This window comes from Hyperoodon ampullatus (genome assembly GCF_949752795.1).
Source record: "Hyperoodon ampullatus genome assembly, chromosome: 4".
NCBI lineage: Eukaryota > Metazoa > Chordata > Mammalia > Artiodactyla > Ziphiidae > Hyperoodon > Hyperoodon ampullatus.
The window spans coordinates 108,892,366-108,916,533 of NC_136917.1; the positions used below are offsets into that span (position 1 = coordinate 108,892,366).

The following is a 24,168-nucleotide window of genomic DNA, read 5'->3' on the forward strand; positions in this document are numbered from 1 at the left end:
TCAGATCATCTACTGTGTACTTCCAGGCTCCATTTTGCCCTCCATCCTTTGTTCCACCAACTTTCCAAATTATGCTAGCATTACAGAGGGCTCATTATGCTGTACCTGCCATCTGCAATGGCTTCCTGTTTATCCTCTTCTTGCTTAGTTGCTTTTGACCTCTGGAACACTGAGACTTCATACTTGACCTGAGATAATATCCAGCGTGAAGAAAAGCAAAGCTGCATTGTACAGGAAAAAAAATGACCAGATAGCTGATAACTGGATATGGGACAGTGATTTATCTCTCAAATAAAAGTCTGTTTGACATGCCAATCATATTGCTATAATAAAACATCAGAGGCAACACCTTGCGGTACTTATCCTTATATGCATTTACCAAAGACACTTAAAAGATGTAAATAACTTATAAGTGTGGAAAAGTGCCTTCTGCATAGCAGTGTTTGGATATTTACATGGTTATTCGACTCATGTTTCTTGGAACAACTGCATCCCACCTTTAGCATTTACCTCGGCATTATACCCCTTTTTAGCTCTTTCCTGTGCAGATGTATGTTTTGTCGGAAGGCAAGAATAGGTATACATCTTCAGGTTTTTGAATTGCAGGCTTTTGACTCTACAGACAAATGGTTCATCAAACCATGTTGTTATCTTCATAGTTGGTAGAAGATGAATTGTGTAGTGTAAGTGGAAGCCTGAGTACAAGTTACTGAAATCTTGCCTGGCTGCAAAAGTACATTCAGTGCTTGAAAAGCCCGTATGCTTTTCTCTTTTGAAAGAATATATCTTAAACAAACTAAAATGTGCTCTTTGATAGTCTTATGGCAATGCTGTTAGCTGTGACAGGATGATAATATTAGATTTGATTGACCTTTGTGAATTATCTCAATACAAATTTTGGCCTTTGAATACTAGAATCCATTGGCCCTGCTATTTAAGTAACACTATCATTCTGCATCAATGTGCTCAAAAATTAGATTGGGGAAATATTAATGGACAGTTTCCTATTCAAATTTAGATTATTCATGAGTTTAATTTTTTCTGGAATTTAAAACAATTTAAACTGATAGTATATCATAATTGACTTGAGATAATACAGTGTGAAGAAAAGCATAACCACATTTTACAGGAAAATAGCTAGATGGCTGAGAATTGAATTTGTAACTTTATGAAGGCTGGTTTTCATTCCAGATACTTCCCCTACCTCCAAGAGCTACTTCTTATATATTTCAAGTGTTCCAGCATACCAAGAAAGAATTTCTGATTTTAACACCCACCCAGTATGTAGAATCCTTAGAGTGATAATATCTACATTCAGAAGATTAATTCAGTTTCAAGAAAGGAAGAGAAGTAATTCCAAAACAACAATGATTTGTTTTAATTTATGTTAACCCACAATATTGAGAACTGCCAATTGTAAGACACTGTGCTAAGTGCTTTGGAAACATAACTAATGCAAAAGGCTTGGTTTCTACCTTTAAGAAGTTTATTATCTAAGAGAAAAAATATGCACAAATAGTTGTTCCTCATCATTTATCTCGGGCACCTCTGAGCTTCTCAATATTGAAAATAATACAGTTCTTAATAGAATGGGGAAAATTCTTTAGTGGCCACGTATCACAGAATCAATCTTCAAGATTGTGAAGAAAATTAGCATTTATCAAGGGTAAGCAGCCCATCTGATGCAAAGAAATAGAGTTTTCTCCAAGTTACACATTCATTTTATGTGAATTCCAAATATGCTTAACTAATTTTTGGAAAACATTTTGATGATTTTTCAGCTACTGGTTTCCCTAAGCAATGTTACTGTGGCCATGTGTGAAATCTATGTCTTGACACAAAGCAGCATTCTCTAAGTGTGGAGAGAAACAAACATCACCAAATGGGATTTTCGCTTTAAGTCCTTTTAAGGTGATCACTTCCAGTGCAATGGGGAGTGGCTGGCTGACCCCCGGGGTGCTCTTCAGGGGTTTGTGAGTGAAGGGAAGGCTGTGCTGTGCGTGTCCACTTTCACATTCTCACACCATGTGCAGGGAGCTCCTTCCCACCTCCCTGGTCTCCTACCACCAAACCAGTGCATCCAAACCCTATTCCTGAGATCAGCCTTTCTTTTTTTTTTTTCCCTTCATAAATGTATTTATTTATTTATTTATTTATTTATTTATTTATTTATTTATTTATTTATTTATTTATTTATTTAGGCTGTGTTGGGTCTTCGTTTCTGTGCGAGGGCTTTCTCTAGTTGCGTCGAGTGGGGGCCACTCTTCATCGTGGTGCGTGGGCCTCTCACTCTCGCGGCCTCTCTTGTTGCAGAGCACAGGCTCCAGACGCGCAGGCTCAGTAGTTGTGGCTCACGGGCTGAGTTGCTCCGCGGCATGTGAGATCTTCCCAGACCAGGGCTCGAACCCGTATCCCCTGCATTGGCAGGCAGATTCTCAACCACCAGGGAAGCCCAGTCAGCCTTTCTTATACTTCCTGTCGTCGTTCTATCCCTTGTCCTCTTTCCTCTGACACCAGTCCACAACACCAGCAAAATGATAGCCTGAGAGAAATCAGCAAGTGTGTGTGTGTGTGTGCGTGTGTGTGTGTGTGTGTGTGTGTGTGTGGTGGGGCGGGGGGAACTTAAGTGACAAGACTCACAAGCAAAAAATCTTCAGGGCTCCTGTTAACCTCTGAGCTGCAGTGTGAGGAATGGTGGCCTTGATCTCTCCCTCACCAATTTAGAACCTAGTATCAAGACAACTCTAAAGTAGAACAAACACTAGGAATAAAAGAAAGGCCATGGTCCAAGTGGCACAGAGGGAAGTTTCTGCTTGAATCAGCATTCACTTCTGCAGTATTGGAGGTCATCAGTAATTCCTTCGCCAGTGCTCCTGTTCAGCACAATTATCGTGCTATGCTAAGCACAGCAGAGGTCTCACACTCCTGTAAGATGAGATGCCCAGAGAAAGAGAAGACTGGAGATGTTTAAAGATTTGTTTCTTACATGGCTTTAATTTGAAATCCTTTCATTCTGAAGATGTCTGGATACTGAGATAGAGCGAATGAAAGCAGTACATTCCTGTTACAGATTCAGCCAAGCATCTCCCTTCTTTGAAAGGCTTAATCAGCACACTCAGGAACAAGATGTGAGACATCTTGAGGCACTGCTTCCTTGTCAGCTGAAAGATCAATAAAATGCAGACGCCATTCTTTGCCACGATCCAGAAAATGAATTTGCAGAGTGAGAAGAACTTCACTTTGAAGCTATTTTATTTGCGTGTGAACTTGGCAAAGGCAGAGAAGTCACTCTGGGGACAGCATGTGAGGCTTGGCCCCAGCTGGCCCAGTTGCTCTTGCTCAGCCTTCCAGGTGACATCACTCACTTGCTCAGTTCATCTGAACAGCAGGGCCTCAGGTCAGAGGCATTTCCAGGCCACTCAGACAATTCAGGCAAAGCAGTTATTTAACTGATTATGTAAATGACACCTAAAAGCCTTTGGTAATCGTTGTTGGTTGGACTCATTAATTTAGGATTATTGTTGAATCTGGCAAAAGCAAGCACAATACCAAAGATACATAAACACAGCTCTTATGGTCAGGAAATGTAGACCACCATGTCCTACTGCCATATTTGACAGTGATCAAATTGCCACTGGTCCCACTCTAAGGGTAACGGTGGACAATTTCAGAAATACCTGGTTGCTTTGTGGCAACTAGTTGAAAGAGAAGTAACCCATTTGACTGCAAGTCCATTTTTTTTTTCTTCTGGAAGAAATGCGTTCCCTCTTTACTCAGCATGTAAACCATGTCTAAAGGCTTCAGTATCTGTGTACTCTTGAGAGACTAAGTGAAATAATTTTTTAATTTTAAAATAAATTACACAAATAAAATGTTACAATGTTAGCTGTAATTTTTACTGTTTATTTACCTTTTATATTTATTTGAAGATTAATTGTCTGCTAAGAATGAGGCTTGCTGCTGGATACTATGTGGGACATAATCCCTGTCTACAAAGGGGCTCCCCATTTTGTGGGACAGCAGATGTACACACATGGATGAGCCATGGGGCAAGGAAGTTCTGGGTGTGGCCTCAGCTTAGAGGCAGGTTTTCAATTTTCAATCCTGTCCCTGCAGCCTGGTTGATGTGAAGGTAGCCCATAGGGTTCTGCATGGTAATAGCAGGTGAGACTAAAACAGGTCCCCTCAAATGCAATCCACTAGCGAGAATAATTTTTGAGAAAATTTTAAGGAAGGAATTAGATTCAAAGGTGTTATTTGTGAGACATGGCCAATCCCTTAACTGGGAGCTGCTATCTGCTATTTACTATCTGTCACCCTGGAAGATACTCCATTTCTCTCTTCCATTCTACATCTAATTCATACTAGCTCTGCTCAATTTTAACTTCTAAGTATGCTTTGAACTCTTCTTCTTTTCCATTTCTCTTTCAGACCTGCATCATTTTTCACCTGGACCATGGTAGTAGCTTGCTATTTGGCCATAGTTTTGTCCCCTCTTAAGTCATTTATATTAAGTGACAATATCACCATAGTTAGAATCCTTCAAAAGCTCCCCATCACTAATAGAATCAATTTTTTCTCAGCAAAATAATCTAGGCTATCTCTGCTTCTTCATCCCATCGTTGACTATCCTCTGACCAGCCCATCTTGGTCTAGTAATACTGATCTGCCTCTATGTCCCTAATCATACCAGGCTGTTTCCTATCTCTCTGTCTGCCCTCCCTTTCTTCTTCACTATGTTAATCCCTACTCTATTCCAGGAAGTCTTTCCCTGAAGCCCAAGCTGGCTTATAATTCCCTCTCCCATTCTCCCAGGGAATCCTGTGCATCCAACATCACAGCCTCTACTCTATTATATTAAAATGTTTCCTTCAGAAAACCAGTGCAGTAAATCTAGTTCAGTAGCTGACTTCTGTTTCTCACTCAGAGATCAGATTTATGTCACCTCTCAGAAAGGCCATCTCTGATCATCTCATACTCCCACCTGGTTCACCCTTTTTTTTTTCTTTCACTTATCACTTTATGGTTTATTTAAGTGTTTGTGTATAGTTTGTCTCTCCACTAGAATATGAACTCTGAGAGCTGAGACTTTTTCTGCCTTGTTCATCCCTGTATCTCCACTGCCTGGAAAAGTGCTTGGTATATAGTAGGCCTTTAATGAATATGCATTTTTCAAAACTGAATTTAATGAATAGAGAATGGATGGATGGATGGATATATTGATGAATAGATGGGCATGTAGTAAGAGGTCAATAAATTAGTCAAGACTGAATAAACCTATCCATATTAGATAAGCAGTATATAGGCCAATAATGGTAGTAGGTCAATTTTTTAACACCTGTAAAGGGACACAGACCACCATAATACCTCAATATTTACTTCTGTGACTCACTGCCACAGACTGTTGTCTACTATTTTAAGGTATCCCAATTTGTGAAAGCTCTGTCATATCCTAAGTACCACTAGTAATATTCTACACGTTTCCTTCATGTTAATTTTCCTATCTTCTATCCTAGTATGTTTATACACACATCCCCATATAAAAACACAGAAGAAAAAGAAATTCAGAATCAACTTTTAAAGAATTACTGAACTCTTCATTCTATCAATTGACATTATTTTCTATTTGTGCACAGAGCATTTGGCTTAAATTCTAGACTCATCTTTTATGAGTTTAACTTCCCTCCTCAAAGGTTTCCTCATTTATGAAATAGGTGTGATAATCTTTTTTCCTTGAAATATTATTTTGATTATGTGAGGAAACATATGTGGATGCATTTTTCAAACTTCAGAATGCTCATCTAATATTGTTTTTCAAGTATTATTTCATATCCTTCCCTCACTTATGGATAGCGATAGCAGTGTATATCTCCATATTATCTTTCTTTTAAGCATCTTATTGTTTGCTGCTTAAGGTCACTTAATCTTAGGTGTATAATCATTTGCATTCTGAATTGCAACTCCTTCATTAGTTTTTAATTGTTGCATTTAATAGGACATTGGGGAAATGGATGGCACAGGCAAAAGGAAATTAGATTTTGGACCTTTTATTATGATGACATCCATTTGACTGTGGTCCAAATGATGAGTGAAGAAAAGCTAGTGTTGTGACAACTTTCCAGTGTGAAATAAAATGTAAGAGTTGGATTTGCTTATTAGTTTGCTGTTTAGGGAAAAAAAAAAACAACCCAATACCAATATTCAGCACTTATTTATTGAGCTCTTCTTGTGTACAAGCCAAGCCACTGTGAGCATCTAAGCATGCAGCAGTGTAAGATCTGGTGCCTTCTCCACAGGAGCTAAAAGGCCAGGATCACCTCATCTCTAAAGAGAGAAATGCAAGTGGACTTGTAGAACCAAGCTCATTATTCACAATTTATAGTCACAAAGGCAAAGCACTGTTTACCTTTCCGTACCTCACAGCTGGTGAATTAGGGGTCACCATAACCACAATTTTTAAAATGAGAAAAATTGAGGACCACTCAATTTTTAAGGAATTAAACTGATACCTCACAGACTCATGCTTTGGTCAAGAACCCCCCAGAGTCATGTTCCCTCTGCTGGGCTTTAGTGATCAGCAACGTAAAGTATGGTATGTAAGTGAATGTTACAAAACTTTATTTAAAAAAAAAATTGTGGAATTGAGGACTGAGAAAAGAAATATTCATCAGTTTGACATCACAACAATGAGATAGCTCATGTGAAAATATTTTGTAAGCTGTGAAGCCCTATATAAGTATAACATGTCAAATTTTTTTAAATTATATTTTATTTGAATGAATGACTGTTGAGGGCATGACAAAGATTGGGAGCCTTATGGCGGAGTAAAAAATTGCAAATATATTTTTTACATTGCTCATTGGTGTTTGGCCTATATGATAATGCAACTGTTCACAGCCACTGTGTTTGTTGATATAGTAGCTAATAAGGGGAGGTTGGTAGGTTAAGAATGCTGACAAAGTAGACATACTGAATAGTGTAGTTTGAGGTCTAATTTTGTTTAAAATGGTTACAAATTTGGTGAAGGTATCCAATTCAGCAGAAGGTTTTTAGAAGTAAGCAACTAAATGGTACACAGTTCTTTCTAAGGCTAAGCAGTTTAATTAATCAAAGCTGGCTCTCTAACTCTGCCATGCCACTGACTGGCCTACAATAAATGGCCTCCCTGCCTGCTGCATTTTTCCATCCAAACATTGTACAAATCAAGGACAGGCATCCTTGAGACTCTTTTTAATGGCAATATTCTTAAAAAGCCAGGCTCCTGCAGTTGCTTAAAATCAAAGAGCATCATGAAAGTTTCTTAGTGCTTTTATGAAATCTGTAAAGATCTTGAAATTTGAAATGCAAAGCAAAGCAAGAGGCCAAAGACTCAACATTTGAGTTTTCAACATTAATTTTTTAGGAATGTGAAAATCAGATTATTATTGGTGGCTTCTAATACTGCTATTCTAAAAACGAATGGCTTCTTAATTTAATGACTTCAAAGTGATATAGTGCACCTTTATAAAGTGCTAAAGAGTTCTAGATACAATTCTTTAGAAAAGATCTTACTACCTAAATTTAACTTATCAAGTGAATGATTTGTCAACTGTCAATCACAGAGATGCAATTTTTGCTGTATTAATGTCATCTTTACTAATAACAACTGATTAAGATGATTACTTATCCACACATTTTTGTTTTTATAAAAAGTGTTAAAGGTTCTAAATTCATTGGGGAAATGTTAGTAAGTAATGTGCTTATAACTACTTATTATCTGAGCTTGGAATAGAAAAAAGAAACATGTTTACACCTAGTGAAAAAAATGGTTACCAGTGAGAAAAATCTTAGTAACTTTTTAAAATATTATAGTCCAATGGTAAAGTTCTTCCTTTCATATTTGCAATCTCAATCTGAGTGTAAACATTTAATTACTGACAATCATTAGACTTCAATAGTAATTAAAATCTAAAATATGCTTGGTAGCAATCACTGATCAAGTTGACTTATATACACTAACATTTAATAACAGCAGTATGCTTCTTTCATATTTTCAGGAATTCTAGTATGTTATTATAGTGTATTTTATAATAGAATTATCATATTTATTTTACAAATCTAATTTTGCAGTAAGTTTAATGTAGTATATGAAATGTTAATGAAATTAAGAAAACTAGGTATTACTTTTCATTATATCATATTATTTTTTCTGAATTTTCAAAACTGAATTCACAATAAATGTACTTTCTGGTGAAATTTTAGGAAATAATTAAGAAATTCGAATGTATACGATATATGGTACATATATAATTTTTAGATTGATTTATCTTCATTTCTAATCTTAAAATCTAAACACATTTGGTATCTGAGAACATATTATTTGAGTATATTATGCTTTAATCTTAGTATTTAAAATTTTTATTAGGAAATTTATCTTGAATTTCCAAGTTGCAAATTTAAAGAACAATAAAAGAAAAAAGCTAAAATGTCTGTGTAGAATCCCAATTGGTAGAGTTGTGGATTTCAAAATATAAATATTTTAATATCTTGATTTACTGAGTGTTATTTATACTGCTCTATATAATGTCTGAGTGCTTACCTGCTTACTCTATAAAAATAATTTGTCTACATATTTCCTGTTACTTATATCACAAGTTATTATTATAATAATTTTAAATGTTGACAGAGTTACACATTGCCCTTTTTGTGGAAACATAACTGACAGTGGTTATAAAAATTTAACTTAAAAAATTTATAGAAGTGAGAAATGCTAAGTCAGTATGAAAATGATTTTGATACAAACCTCAGACGTAGGCTAGTCAAGAAATAATGGATCAACAGATATTTATTGAGGAATTATGATTTGTGGGGCATGCTAATGGGAATATAAAATATGAGAGAGACCTTTTAAGGACATTACACTTTTCTTAATTGATCAGCAAAGGATAACAGTACATAACGCAGAATCGCAGTGCAGAAGGGACATGTCTGTTCAGGTGCCACATTCAAAGCAAAGGAAGAAGAGAGTGGCATGAGAGCAAGAATTATTTCCTTCATGTAGTGATCAGTAACAAATCTGTCAATTCCGAGGGGCTTGAATGGCATGATGGTCCATGTTGAAATCACTTTAAAAATATCTCCCATCAAATCTAACAGCCATATTTTGATATGGATTATTTCTAATACATTCAATTTTTTTCCCTCATTTGTTCCCAGAATGCTCAGGCCCATTGGGAATTGAAGGTGGAATCATTTCAAATCAGCAAATCACGGCTTCATCTACCCACCGAGCTCTTTTTGGACTCCAGAAATGGTATCCCTACTATGCACGTCTTAATAAGAAGGGGCTTATAAATGCCTGGACAGCTGCAGAAAATGACAGATGGCCATGGATTCAGGTAACAGATGGGATGGAACAAGGTTACTGGCAGGGAATGACCAGAGTCATTTCACAAAGAAGATAGTGAGGGTCCAAAGTGTGACTTTTCTTCATGGTCACAGAGGAAAGGATGATTTAGCTAGAGTCCAAATGGACTGTAAACTCTGAAACTGTGGGAAACATGCACATTCCATTGGAAAGTGTGTTAAGGGGGTTAAAAATGTTTAAATTCTTGGGTTATATCACAATCTTAAGGTACATATCAAAGAGGGAGGTTTTTACATATGCCATGTGTTCCTTAGTACTGTGTTAACATTTAGTAGCAACTTTTGATACTTCAAGAGTATAAAAATTGTGTCTTTTCCTTCTCTGTCTTAAGTAGTTCCATATGTGCAAATACAGAATATGCAATGGATTGTGATAATAACTCAAATGTCTTAACACCCTCTTTCACTAGCTGAGTGTGTTTCAATTCATACTCTATTATTTATTAGCATCAGTCAGCTATTTTTTTTAAGACATGAGAAAACAGTGCCATACCAAGAGACTAAGTGATTTCCCAAAGATGTGATGGAGGGTACTAATGCCTGCCTCTTATATTTTATCTACTTAAATACTTTTTGAGCCCTTAGCTGAAGTGAGACAGGAAACTACCTATTTGGAGACAGAAAAGGTAATCAAACCATGATTTCTGTGAAAGATTATACCTCTGTTGGTGGGGAGCATGTTAACAACATCTAATAAGTCATTGATGTGTGCTGAAGAGAGGGAAAATCCAGTATACACTGGGGTCAGAGGAGGAAGTAATTAATTATCAGGAGAAAGCCTCACTGGAAGATAGCTTTTAAGATAGGCCTTGGAAGATGGCTTTCAGTAGAGACCAGATATCGAGGGAACAGCATGATCCAGGATGCTAGGTGAGAATCTGGGCAACGCCATGTAGAAAATCATGACTTGTGTTTAGGTTGCTAGAGGAATGCGTTCAGATTTAGTGTGCGAGTTCAGCACGCCGTAGGGTTTATGAATACCAAAAGGTTTTGGCTTTATTCCATTGGAATAGGGAGTTATTAGAGAATTTTGATTTGTTTAGGTAGCTGATCTGTTTTATCTGTTGACTACATAGTTTGAGTCCGAGGTAATGTTTAAGATAGGAATCCATGATGTGATGTTATAGCAGAAGATAGAGACTGCTTTATAGGCAGTTAATAGAAAGGGAAATTGATTTACGGCCAAGTAGTATGATTTCTGTAGTACTTTCAAAACAGGGCCAAAAGCTCCTTCAGATATATCTTTGCTCAGATTTCTTATGAATTTTTACATATCTTATATACATTTCTTTTATCTATATGGCTCCATGTGGTTGCCTGATATTCTTGTTTTGTTTTATGAATTTAATTTGCATGCATTTGCAGAAATTCCTTCTTAAGTTGCACATGATTTTTCTAATCTACAGCCACATGCACAAAGAAAATTCCAGAGAGTGGAAATGGCACCTTTGTACAGTTTTGATCGTAGACTAATGAAGTTACAGTTAAGTTTTAAATAAACACAAAACGACAAAAAATGCTTGTATTCTATTTGCTAAAAATCATTCCAGAGATCATTCTTTAAGTTGACCTTATGAAATGTATTTATAGGATTGAGGTCATGATAAAACTTTAGAAATTATGATTCATAGCAGAAATTGTAGAGCAATTGAGAGATGATGTCACAAGTTTGCATCAGGGTTTCTATTTGACAAATTGTTTGTGAGCGTCAGTGATTTCCTATTTCAATAAACCATAAATAACACACTTTGGCAGTTTTTTTCTCTGAGAAACACCTTATGATTGTTTTATATCCTGATTTTTCATTTATTTTGTCACAGTTTATTGCCTACTTAACACTATGCAGAAGTCTTTCAGAGTGTGAATGAATTTTAAGTTCTTTATCCCAGTGATTATAGGTAGAAATAACCTCAGTGAAACAGGACAGTGGTAGACTCTTAGAGGAACTTAGATTAAATATAACTTTATCAACCTAAGTAGAATAATTAAATACTTCTTTTAAGGACAGTCTTTAACTATTATTACTGTGGTTATTATTATTTTTCTTTTGGTGTGAAGATGATAATGAACTCTTAGAGAAAAACAAGTAAAAGTAAAATAAAAGGGTTTATATTAGATGAGGAAATCTTGCATATGATGGGAGGAAAACTGAAAACTCACCATTGTTATTCAATACGTACTTCATGATTGTGTTCAGAGTATTATGTTATTATATTCTCTAATAACATCTTATTTTCTAAGTTATTTTTCTAAAAAGAAAACGTGTATCCCTTTCTTAAAGGAAAACTGTATCTAGGAGGCTCTGGGAAGTCTAATTATGTACCAAATATTCTTTGTTTGAGCATTAGTAATTTCCCTTATCATTTAATTCTTTTATTTATATTCAGTCCTTCAAATGAAACATTTGAGTACTTTACTTAAACTCACTTATAATGAGCACAGTATTCCCCTAATCTTTCAGGTGTATGAGACACATGCCCTAATTAGTATTCAATTTCATTTTCTTCCTTGTCTTGATGAAATGAAAATTGAAATGGCCATTTTTAAATTTACACACTCAGCATGCAATTATGGATAGTACCACAATATTCATAATTAGTTCTGAATTTAAGGGGTTAGTACAGTAAATTCAGTTAAACAAAAAGGGAGGTTTTTTTCCTATTTTTTTTCAAGTTTTTCTGACCTTTATTTCCTCACCCAGATTTTTTTCCAAGTAATTAATAACCTTCAACACTAACTGGGTCATTAGCACCCTGGAATATCAATTTCCCTTTTGACTGATATGTCAGAAATAACAACTTTGCACAATTATGGAAATATGCCTTGTAATATATAAAAATTAAAAGCTTATCTAAACCTTCTGGGAACTTTGCTCACTGAATCAGATAAGCCAGGATGATTATTTATTATTCATTTTAAAAGATAAATATTTTCTATTCCTGTTATTTTTCTCTTCTTTTTTTTATAGCTACAAGTAGTTTTCATTTATTGTTTGTTTGGTTTTTTTAAATTTCCAAGGTGATTTTATTTGTATATGTTCTTTCTGGGATGCATATACATTGGATTTCCAGGCATTTATTTATTCATCCATTCAACAAACATTTACTAAATGAATGTCTACCCTGTGGTCTGTTCTCTACTGGGCACTAGAAAAAAGATAGTATTTGCCTTCACAATGCTTTCAATCTAGAATATAGAAAAGTAAGTAAACATAATAGTATAACATGTGTAGCCTGGTCTTACATCATCTGCTAACCATTCTATTTGAACCATAATATTTTATTATATCCAAACAGTCTATTTTTAATAGAGCTTTTGTTAAACTAAAAACTAGCTTGGCATATTTATAGAATATGAAAGGAGAGAAATTCCCATTACACTATATATTACATAGATATATTATTATATGCTGATCTATTTGATGGGTATATTAAGGAAAAGCCATAATCTTCCTTTGAAAGTTAATTTACCAGTAGTTGTTTCAGTGTTAGTATTTTATCACAGAAAAATAGATCTAGATCTTTCTATTTTAAATAATTCATTACCCTTTTAGAAAATGTGAATATGAACTTAATATGTTCCTTTTCTATATCCCACAGAGTTTAGTGGGCGGTGAGGGGGATTAGTTATTTCTCAAACTTTAATGTGCCTAGGAATCACATAGGTCACTGGATAAAAATAAAAACTTCTGGATTGTCCCACAGACCTATTTATTGCAGGTCAGCCTCAGACTGCACTGTAAAAACAGGGCTCATCAGCTCATAAAGCCTGGTTTTGTACTGCCTGAGATACATTAAAAATAAATAAATAAAATGCAAAAAACACTTTTGCTTGATGATCTGAGCACTTTGTTGTTGGAACTGCAAGTAGTGATAACTGCATGGGTGGAAAGAGAGGAAACGACAGTGAAGAAAAATGAGGAAGAATAGTAGGAATTATGTGACCCGCAAAAAGTCTGTAAACTAGAGGGAGGCAGAACCATGTTGTATATCCTAGTCAGAAGTGCGTCCCCCCTTTAGCAGCAATTCCTAAGTAGTCATTATTCATTAGTCATAAAGTCGTTAAGTATTTTCAACAGTTAGTGTTCTTAAATGGCTATTAGATTCTTCTTTGTTAGAAAAGTTTAAATACCCAAAAGCAAGACCATCTGACTTTTGCATTTAAACAAAATAATAGTTAGTGTAGAATACATGGACCCAAAAGAGACTTATGTGAGCACAAGTTATGTTACAAGTTCACATTTCTGGAATATAAATTCCATATGTGGTGGGATTTTTTAAACTTTGTGAACTAGGTATTTAAAATGCTGCAGAAAATAGAGTAATCATGTATTTCATTTCAAAAGCCTATATATAATATGTTTGAAGACTTTTTTGGTACTTATAGGCACCTGGAGCTCCTTGAAACACAAAAACCGTTTTTAAAATCATAAAATTCAAAAGTTGATTTTTTTTTCCAGGTTGTCTTCTAGTTACAGAACCTGAATTGCACAGAATCAAATCTGTCTTTACTACTTCTTCATTCAAGTAGAATATGTCTTAGCCTGTTTTTTCATGAAAAAAGCTGCATTCTCAGATACACTCCCATTCATACTAAACATCTCTCTAAGGTTAATTACACCTAGACATTAATATATTGCTTCTAATCATCTTTGTTTAAAATAGTAATTTTGTATGGAAAATTACTATTTTCCTTTAAGTTGTTTATTAGAAGTGAGCTTCCACACATAGTTGTGTATGCTTTTAAAAAATGTTACTTTTTAATGTTTAAAAACAAAAAGGCACTTAGCATTAACTAAAAATGACATGATGCATCTTTACTGAAATATATTGATATAATATATTTATCAATATATTTATTGATAAATAAATATATTGATAATAAATATATTATCAATATATAATATTGACAATAAATATAGTTAGTCTCTAATTACATTTATACTAATACTAGTGCATATTGCTTGCTTATTTGCTTTAATGGATGTGTTTTGGGTCTTAACTCCAGGTTCTCTGAGCTATGGAATAGATGACTAACCAGATAGCAATTGTTCTCTAATATAAAAGAAGCTGCATTGGGAATCTCTTCTCTTTCCTCTAAGCTGCTTCCTCTCTTTCAGCACCCAAGACCTCACTGACCTGGATTCCTTGCTGTTGCTCAACTTCACCTGGCTGGTTGCTGCTGTTGTGGTTAGGCACATACACTTCATGGTTTTTCTATTGACCATCTACCAACCTTCTTTAGATTCAGCTCCTTTATTGCCTTTTCTATAAAGTGATTCCTGAAATTCCTGCTGTTTATCTCCAAAGCCATAAGTGCCTACACTGTCCTTTTTTCCCACTCTGCCAACTATATATTTCAATCATAGCAGCTAATATACTTAACATAAAAGGGTCTTTGTTTACCTTTCTCCTATATCACTTGAGAGTTAGTATTACACCTGATTTAAGTCTATTTCCATAGCACCTTGAATAAAAAAAAAAAACTGTGTTGGATAGATGCAGATAATTGATAGAAGAAAAGAGATTATTGAACAAAATAGATGGGAGAGAGATAGTGGTTGTTTTCACGTGGTAATCATACTGCACTGAGTGGTACTGAGAATGTCCAAACAACTTAGCTCATCTCTATGTTCAGCTGTTGTATACTTACATGTGAATTGTGCCCTCTAAACATGATCCCATTGGTGCCATATGAGCTACAACTCTCCACAATATAAGGAATTCCTCACGCATCTGGGCAACAGAGGAATCAAGCTTTCTGTAATTCCAGTGGCCCATACTTTCCTCCGTAACCACTGCAAACCACTTTTATATGCAACGTTATATGAGCGTGGGTAATATTTGTAAGGTGTTTGCCAGGAAGTCTGCTAATTAAACCCGGAGTGCCAAACACCAAAATTTTCATCTTCTCCTATCCTGGTTATGTTTTGTTCCAGAAATGTTAAAGAAAAAAAACGTCTATTTTAACTTCTTGCAAAATTTTTATAAGTTTGTTATTATAATCACACCACCAGAGTTTGAAACTTTAGACATTACCGTTGTTAAAATAATCATATTTTAATGTCTCTCTTAGTCTCTCTCTAAGATTAATTTACCATAGAGAAACATTTGAAGTACTAGTATTTCCCAAGCTTACACTATGTCATTTTTGCCCTTACAAAAATGTCAAAAAAATCCCAACTAAATGTATTAGTATTATTTATAAAATATAGAATATGAAGATTACAGGGAGTTGTTTTAACACAATTTTTAGCATCTATTAAACTGTTAGTAGATAATTCAGTAAAACACTCATATATAAAAGACTTTTTCATTATACGTACTTGCTATACATTTTGGCCATGAGGAAAACATTTCCAACTTATCTTCTGTATTTACAAAGGTTGAGATTTTAAATGTCTTGTGGTTCGTTTAGTTCCCAATGTCTCATGAGTATTACCAGAGTGATTTTTTTTTTTTTTTTAGTTTATGATACTGGTAGATTGAAATGGAGATCATCTGAATTGATTGAAAATAACTCTCTGTCATGGAAAAAACAAAACATTCAAAGTTTAATATCTCTGGTTTTCCAATCTACCTTGATCACCTTCATGGCAAACTTACTCTGGTTCCCTCTTCAAATATCTTCACGTGACCATCTGGGCAGCCTCTGGGCTATATATCCCAATTTATGGCACTTAGCACTAAAGGAGACAGAACCCTAAGTTCCTATCATCTTTCAGAGTTTCTAGTAACTTTTCTCCGATGTTACCAAACGTGCTCGTGAACGTGAGTCTGCCATGCCTGTGGGTCCAGCTTCAATCCAAGGTGTTAACCGTGCTTATGAGACCTGCCCATGGGAGATTTTGCTTGTGAGTCCGTGTCAGCTACTGCCTCAAATGCAACAGTTCATTCTGAAAGGGCTGAAGCAGCACCTCCTGCAAGGGCAGAGGAGGTCTACTGGCAGCCTGTCCTGAGCCCTTAGGTGGGGTAGAAAGGCCGAGAAGCAAGGGGAAAAGTGAGAGTCTGAGCTAAAGGTTTGATTGTCTCTTTATGTTTATCGTCTGGGAACTAGTGGGATTACTATTTGGACTGAGCTGAAGGAAACCCTTATTTCCACTGCAGACACTGAACAAATTTATTCTGCCCCAAGGCCTCACTGAAAACCTCCTTGTGTTGAAAATGTGACCAAGTACCAAGCCACTTGGCCTGATTCTGAAAGCTTTAGTTTATTGAGACAGTAATTAATTGGAAGCCATTTCAATTTGGGGGATTCAGTTGTTGTTTAAAACTAACTGAATATGGTTAGATTTAAGTGCAGAAAAAGTTACTCTAGTCACTTATACTTTGGATCCAGCTGAGTCTCATTATCCATACTATTATGTATTAGCTTGAAAATAATCGAACAGCTAGCACTATATGCTGTTTCAACTACTTGGTGCATATTGAATCCATAATTCCATGTAATTGGTATTGTTCTTATACCCATTAGTCAGATAGGGACATCTAGGCACAGAACGATAAATTGTCCAAATTGACTAATCTAGTAAGTTGCATGGTTGGGATTTAAACACAGACAGCTTGTGTGAGAGGCCAGCGCTAAGCCATTCCTAACCTCTGTACTATCCTTACTTTGAAAGCTCTTGGAAGTGCCCTTTTATTTATTTATTTTTTGGAGGTACGGGGTGGGCACTGGTAGTGGGTATGGGGGGAGTCTTGGATTTTCTTAAAGCTTTATAAAGTAGCTATTGTATTTTATAAGATTTATATGTGCACCTCTAGGCTGGGGCAGTAGTTCTCAAATGTCAACTACATAAAAATTACCTGGAGAGCTTTTTTGCTTTTTTTTTTTTTTTTTTTTTTTTTTTTGCGGTACATGGACCTCTCACTGTTGTGGCCTCTCCTGTTGCGGAGCACAGGCTCTGGACGTGCAGGCTCAGCGGCCATGGCTCACGGGCCTAGCCGCTCCGCGGAATGTAGGATCTTCCCGGACCGGGGCATGAACCCGTGTCCCCTGCATCGGCAGGCGGACTCTCAACCACTGCGCCACCAGGGAAGCCCCCTGGAGAGCTTTTTAAATATGGTCCCCATCCTTAGAGTTCCTGAATTAATAGGTCAGAGTTGGAACCCAGGGGACTACATAATAAGCAGACACCTCAGGTGGATTGTGATGGTGGTGATCCTTAGGGAAAAAGTAGTAATCACTACCCTGATGGAGCTCACAGTCTAGCAAGAGAGATACACTTCTCCTTGAATGTGCCCCTTTCACTATTAGAAGCAACTTAATTAAATAAAGATGTTGGAGAATAGTATATTGTTCTTCCAAATGAGACATCAGTGTGGGATATTTTAAAGTAATGGATGGCATCCAGACATCACAATTCTAAGACCTAACTACTTAAGCTACTTTGGTGATATTTTATTATTAACCTGCCTGTATGAGTTGTCTGCCTTAAGTGGAATCCCCATTCCTCCATGAACTGGAAATAGTAATGCTTAATCGTTTTCAAAGGATTTTTGCCTATGACGTGAGGCTTTCAATAATTAAGTCATAATTAAACAGTAAAAGGGTCGTAAAATATCCACATCTCTGGAAGACCAGGCTTTAAATGTTTTATTTTATTTTATTTTATTTTATTTTATTTTTATTTATTTATTTTTTTTTTTGTGGTACGCGGGCCTCCCACTGTTGTGGCCTCTCCCGTTGCGGAGCACAGGCTCCAGACACACAGGCTCAGCAGCCATGGCTCATGGGCCCAGCCGCTCCGCAGCATGTGGGATCCTCCCGGACCAGAGCTCGAACCCGTGTCCCCTGCACCGGCAGGCGGACTCTCAACCACTGCGCCACCAGGGAAGCCCTAAATGTTTTATTTTTAAATCCTCAGCTGGGTCTTAGGAGTCTTTAAGGAAGAAATACTTATTTTCTATGCAACCAGAGTATAATGAAAACATCAAAAAGCCATTTACATTTTAATTATTAAAGGTGAATTTAGTATATTCACCATTTTTGAGGCTGACTTTGAAGAGCTTATTCCAGAGGGAAGGAACAGGATGAACAAAGTCACAAAGGAGATGGAGGGAACTCAAGGTACCACAGGGACTGGTTTACTATACTGAAAATTTGGGTACATGTTGGGGGGGCAGGGGGGCGGGAGGGTGCGGAATAAGAGGATAAGGGTCTACAAAGGTAAGGAGACATCAGAAGGTGAAATAAATCAATACTGGATGAAGGTGGCACTTGATGGTTATTGAAGAGTTTTCAGCAGGTTATTAATACTGTCAGAACTAGAGTTTAGGAAGGTGACATGTCAGTGGTGTGGTGCGTGTTGTATACAACACAAAGCCTAGTGCTAACGAGGCTTTTAGTAAAAATTTATTGAATAAATGCTGTGTTTAATGCAGAGACGAGTCTAGGAGCAGGCACACCAGTTGAGAGGCTTTTATGGCTAACTGCCCAGAGAAGGACCTGAATGAGACTGACAGCTGTTGAAATAAAAATAAAAGATCAAACTGTAAGAGGGTTTGAGGGTACATCACTGACAACTGATTCAACTGTGTGTTAGGGGAGGGGAGGGAGGAAAAAAGTAAGAAAAATTAAATTCCAGGGTTGTGAGCTTGAGCATGATTTTGGTACCATTAACAGAAATGTAGAAATCAGGAAAAGGAGTTGGTCTGCTTGGAAAATGATGCATATATTTTGGGCCTCAGTGATTTACCTAGAGAAAATAATATCCAGCATAAAGCTGGAAAAGTGAGTTTGCTCTGTATAGAGAGTAGAAGTGGATCAAGTGGACACCACCACCAAGTGACACGCTTCCTTATTACCACTGGCCACTTTGAGTCACAAGGCCACGCCTGTCCACATAGAGTTGAAATAGATTTTTGAGGGGACAGATGAGAACTCTAAAACAGAGTATCCTCCCACAGAGGTGAAAGTCTCTCTCTCTTCTATTTCCATTTTCATCAAAACAGTGTATAAGACCATAGCTCACCTGGGAGCACCATTGCACAGGACCCTTTGGAAGAAAAGAGCTGAACTTTGAGCTTGGGAATAAGTGTATTCATTCTACACATTAACACCTTTTTCAGGACATTTCATTTCTGTACTATATGTTGGTTACATTTTCTCCATGTATTTGTTTTTAATGTTGTTATTGCTGTGGTTGCTGCTGTTTTCCCCAAGATTGATATATTTAATTAGAATAGTAGCTGTTTCAACTTAACATTGGTGTACTTAGTGTAGATTGTTTTATTTTGTTGTTATTTTGGTTCTTAAAAAACTAACAAAGATCTTCTTTTTTTTTTTCCCACAAATGGGCTCTCAGATTTTTGCTTGTATTATGTGTTTAATGCTACTTTAAGTTTGAAGTATTCTTCTCTGAGTTTATAATAATAGGCTATATTTTCATTTTTCAGATTTAAAAGAAAGCTGTGTTAAACTCAGGTCTCCTTAGTTACTATCATTAGCACTGCTATGAGAGTGAGTGCTGAGTTTCAAAAGCAGATGTAAATTTTTCTTAGTTTTCCTAGCAGGAGGCCAACCTAAGCCAGTATTTTTACATAATGGTAGCTTTCAAGAAGTTCTTTCAAGTGATTATCTTGTAAAACAAAACAACAAATAGGACATTTTGATATTGCCAGTGGATCTTAGCTTTTCTTTCTTAGGAGCATTAACCCAGATTTGGAAAGATGTATGTAAATGTTGAAAGAAGAGTACATTAAAAATTTTTTAGAATGTTTTCCTTAGTTTCGAATCTGCTGTAGATGAATCAGTATTTATTTAGCCGCTCCTACTTGCAGAGAACTATTTGGGCAATAGACACGTTTTCTGAGCCTATGTGGAGCTTATTTAAGTAAAGAAAACATTTTAGATGACCTTATGCAAAAAAATTTTACTTCATTGTGTGGACATTTGAGAGGGAAAAAAAAAACCGCTGTTTGATTTAATTCAACGAATAATTGAACTCAACGATGTGCTCTGGGAAGTGGGGAGAATTTATTGAGTTCCAGCCACATGGGACTTCTTGAAGGGTATTCCCTTCTACTTCCCAGGCTTGGCAAAAACATCTTCCAAAGTGACCTCCAACTCCCTTTTAATTAATAAATTCAGTCATTCATTAATTCAGTATATTCACTGAGCATTTCCCATGTGCCAATTTCTCTTCTAGAGGCAAGTTTATCAAGGAAGCCTTCCCTGACTCAACTCTTCACCCTAGACTAGATACAGTTCTCATAATATATGTTCTTATAATTTCTTATTCTTTTTTGCTTGTTGCTTATAATTAAAGACTATATAAGAGATTATTTTATTAAGTAAGCTGAATGAGGGTAGGGGGACTGTTGGTCACTTTGTATTCTCACCAATCCCAGTGACTAAACCTTTAATAAATAAGGAAATATATGCTATCATAATTGGTATCACCAAGACCTAGAACAATTTTTATTTGCTCAGTATTTATTAAGTGAATTAATAAATAATGTGAAGATAAGCCACATTACCTATAAATCTAACACAAGTAAAACACATTTGCATAAGCAGTTATATTCTATGGTAAAGCAATATGGTGTCCAAGATCAGTGGTTCTGGATTCAACTGGCCACTGTCACTTTGGATAAAATTACTTAACCACTCTAAGATACAACTTCTTTATATATAAAGTGGTAACAAAAATAGAGTGGCTTTTTTTTTTTTTTTTTTTTTTTTTTTGTGGTACGCGGGCCTCTCACTGTTGTGGCCTCTCCCGTTGCGGAGCACAGGCTCCGGATGCGCAGGCTCAGCAGCCATGGCTCACGGGCCCAGCCGCTCCGCGGCATATGGGATCCTCCCAGACCGGGGCACGAACCCGCATCCCCTGCATCGGCAGGCGGACTCTCAACCACTGCGCCACCAGGGAGGCCCAATAGAGTAGCTTTTTAAGATTGTTGTGAAAATTTTATAATGGATGTTGTCACATATTACCATACAGCAAGTGATTAATAAATGTACATTCTCACTCATTTAACAAATATTTATTGAGAGTTGTAGCCAAGACTTTTAACTGTCTCCCAACATCCTTTTCACCTATTTCCATAGCAAGAGGATTACTAGCTAATAAGCACGTTTTACCTCAGAATATAGTCTTATTCTGTATAAGATTATATATCTTATTCAGTGTAATATTCTATATATTCTATATAAAAATATAGTCTTTTAGGCTATATTTCCCAACCTCCCTTTCCACTAGATGTAGGCCCAAGGCCACTAAATGGCCCAAGGCATATAAGCAAAAGCATCACAGTGTGGTTTCTGTGAATCTTCCTTGAGAGGTTGTACCCACATGCCCTCTTCTCCCCTCTTATCCCTTTCTTCATCCTGCTGCCAGAAACTCAGATGCCACCATCTTGGACCATGAGATCAGCGTTACATACAGTAGCAACAAGATGGAAGGCACCCGGGGCCCTGCTATATCAGCCCCTTCTGCCTAGTCACCTGTTTACACAAGGGAGAAGCCAAATTCTTTCTTATTTAAGCCACTGTTAATTCGGGCTTTTGTCACTCACATCTGAACTGAATCTTACCTAATATGATTCTGAAAATAGCATATTCAATATTAGATCCAAGGCTAAATGTATTAGTGTCATAATAATAATTTTTAAGTGTTACATGTAAGTGCAAAGGAAGCTATTTAAAAGGAGGCTTAAAGAGCAGAGAAGCTTTCAGACTGCCCCAATAGATGAAAGGGGCCTTCCAGACAGACAGACATAACAACAGAAGAATTACCTTTTTGTCCAGCCTCGCCAGACCCTCATTAGCTTAGTGAGTGCTCCACCTCCTGGGCTATCTCTCTTGCTCTCCTCTGGGTCTGAGATGACCATTCAATCCTGGCATGTGACCTTGGGGAGGCAACTTGACCTTTCTAGACCTAGTTTTCTGTTTCCAGTCACTATTAATTGATATTTTCTCTTTATGTCCATAACAACCCATTGGTCCCTTTATCATTTGTAATATTCTGCTTCGAATTACAGGTAATTGTGTGTTTGTCCTCTTTAGATTACATGTGCAAAGGTCTTTTCTGTCTTTCCATTTCCCACTGTCTCTATCATCATGTTTGTAAATTATAGACATGTGGGACAAATTAAATCCATTAAATAATCAGAAGTGCAGCTGAAAATATAAGTTGCAATGACATGGTAGGAATTAGTGCATGCCAGAGTGAAAGATGTGCATGTTTTAATTTGGTGGTGGGTAGGCAAACCACTGAAGGTTTGAAAACGAAGAAGTGATCTAAGACTGGAGAAAATCTACAGTTCAAGCTACCAAAAAAAAAAAAAAAGAAAAAGTCAAGTGTAATGTACTTTGCCTTATTTTGAATGTCCTAATAACATGATTATAGTATTTTGTCATCAGAAATTTTATGTCACTTTTAAAATCATATGAATCTTAGAATAATGGGTCATAAAATGAACTGTAAGGCTAGAGTTACGGATGTAATTTTTATAGGAATAAATCTGGTCAGTGGTTAGTATGTGTAGTTCTTGACCATTAAAAAATAACTTGTTTTCTAAATTCCAGTCACACTCTAATGAAATTATAAAAATTAAAAAGTGATATTTTTCCATTTAAAAATAATTAATTCAAGGTTTCAAAAATGTTAGATCAGGGCTTCCCTGGTGGCGCAGTGGTTGAGAGTCCGCCTGCCGATGCAGGGGACACAGGTTCATGCCCCGGTCCGGGAAGATCCCACATGCCGTGGAGCAGCTAGGCCCGTGAGCCATGGCTGCTGAGCCTGCGCGTCCGGAGCCTGTGCTCCACAACGGGAGAGGCCACAACAGTGAGAGGCCTGCGTACCGCAAAAAAAAAAAAAAAAAAAAAAAAAAAGAAAATGTTAGATCAAATTGTTTTATAGTATTTAGTTAGGGGAAGTGGAACGAAAGTTTATGAACAGTACAGTCATTACATTTTTTAAAGACTGTCTAATTGCCAGCATCTGTTCAGCAAAATTATTATTTTAAAATAATGAGGTGTATTCTATTTTCTTCCTCCTAAATTTGAAATATTTTAATGTTTTGCTATGCAGACTTTTTGGTAGTGGTGAAACTGTGTTTCTTTGAAAACATGTAAAAATATTATCTTTCTACCTTATCAAGGAGTCCATGTTGGACAAGAGTGCTGTGTGGGGAGTAGAGTTTTTTCTGTGCTTACCTTTGCCCGCTGTGTATTCTTCTCCTTACTTCTAAGGGAGCATAGATGACCAAAATTCCCCCATCATCTTCCCATCTTGGCCCATATGGGAGACCAGAATTATACAATTTATTTCTTAGGGTTAATATAAAGAGCAAAGAAATAGTGTAATATGTATAAAAGCACTTTGAAAAGTAAAAGTTAAAGAAATGGAGTCTAATATGCCTGATCAGTATGAATTAAAGAATCATTTTCTTCTTTTTGTTGTTTTCCTACATTTATAAAGGAGAAATTCAACTTTCCTCTTTCCTAGAAAGAATGGTACTGATAGCAAACAATCAAAGAATCCCTAAAGATGCTAGGGACCTAAGGGTCAACATCACCTTTAATACTCAGAAGACCCTGTGAGTTAGATATTGTACAGATGAAGAAATTCTGGTTCAGGAAGGTTAAGAACCTTGCCCAAGGCCATGTTAGGAAGCACAGTGGCACAACCAGTTTTCCAGCATGGGTTTTCAGAAGACAAACATTTTAAGTACAGTGATCTTCTCCCACCCTAAAGAAACAGAATTTGTGTTGTTCCTTCTAATACCCCTTGGTGAAAGCAAGCAATTTTGGGTC

General features: G+C 36.4%; 1 protein-coding gene across 2 annotated transcripts in view; it reads left to right on the forward strand.

The window, feature by feature from the left end:
• The window catches only part of EDIL3 (EGF like repeats and discoidin domains 3), a gene marked incomplete at both ends in the record, with an annotated part of 432,654 nt that overhangs the window by 269,329 nt on the left and 139,157 nt on the right, over positions 1 to 24,168 (forward strand). For both annotated transcript variants that reach the window (XM_079703476.1, XM_079703477.1), the window contains one exon: positions 9,196 to 9,377. In XM_079703476.1, the coding sequence (XP_079559602.1) occupies positions 9,196 to 9,377 (182 nt within the window). The remainder of the gene's footprint in view (positions 1 to 9,195; positions 9,378 to 24,168) is intronic.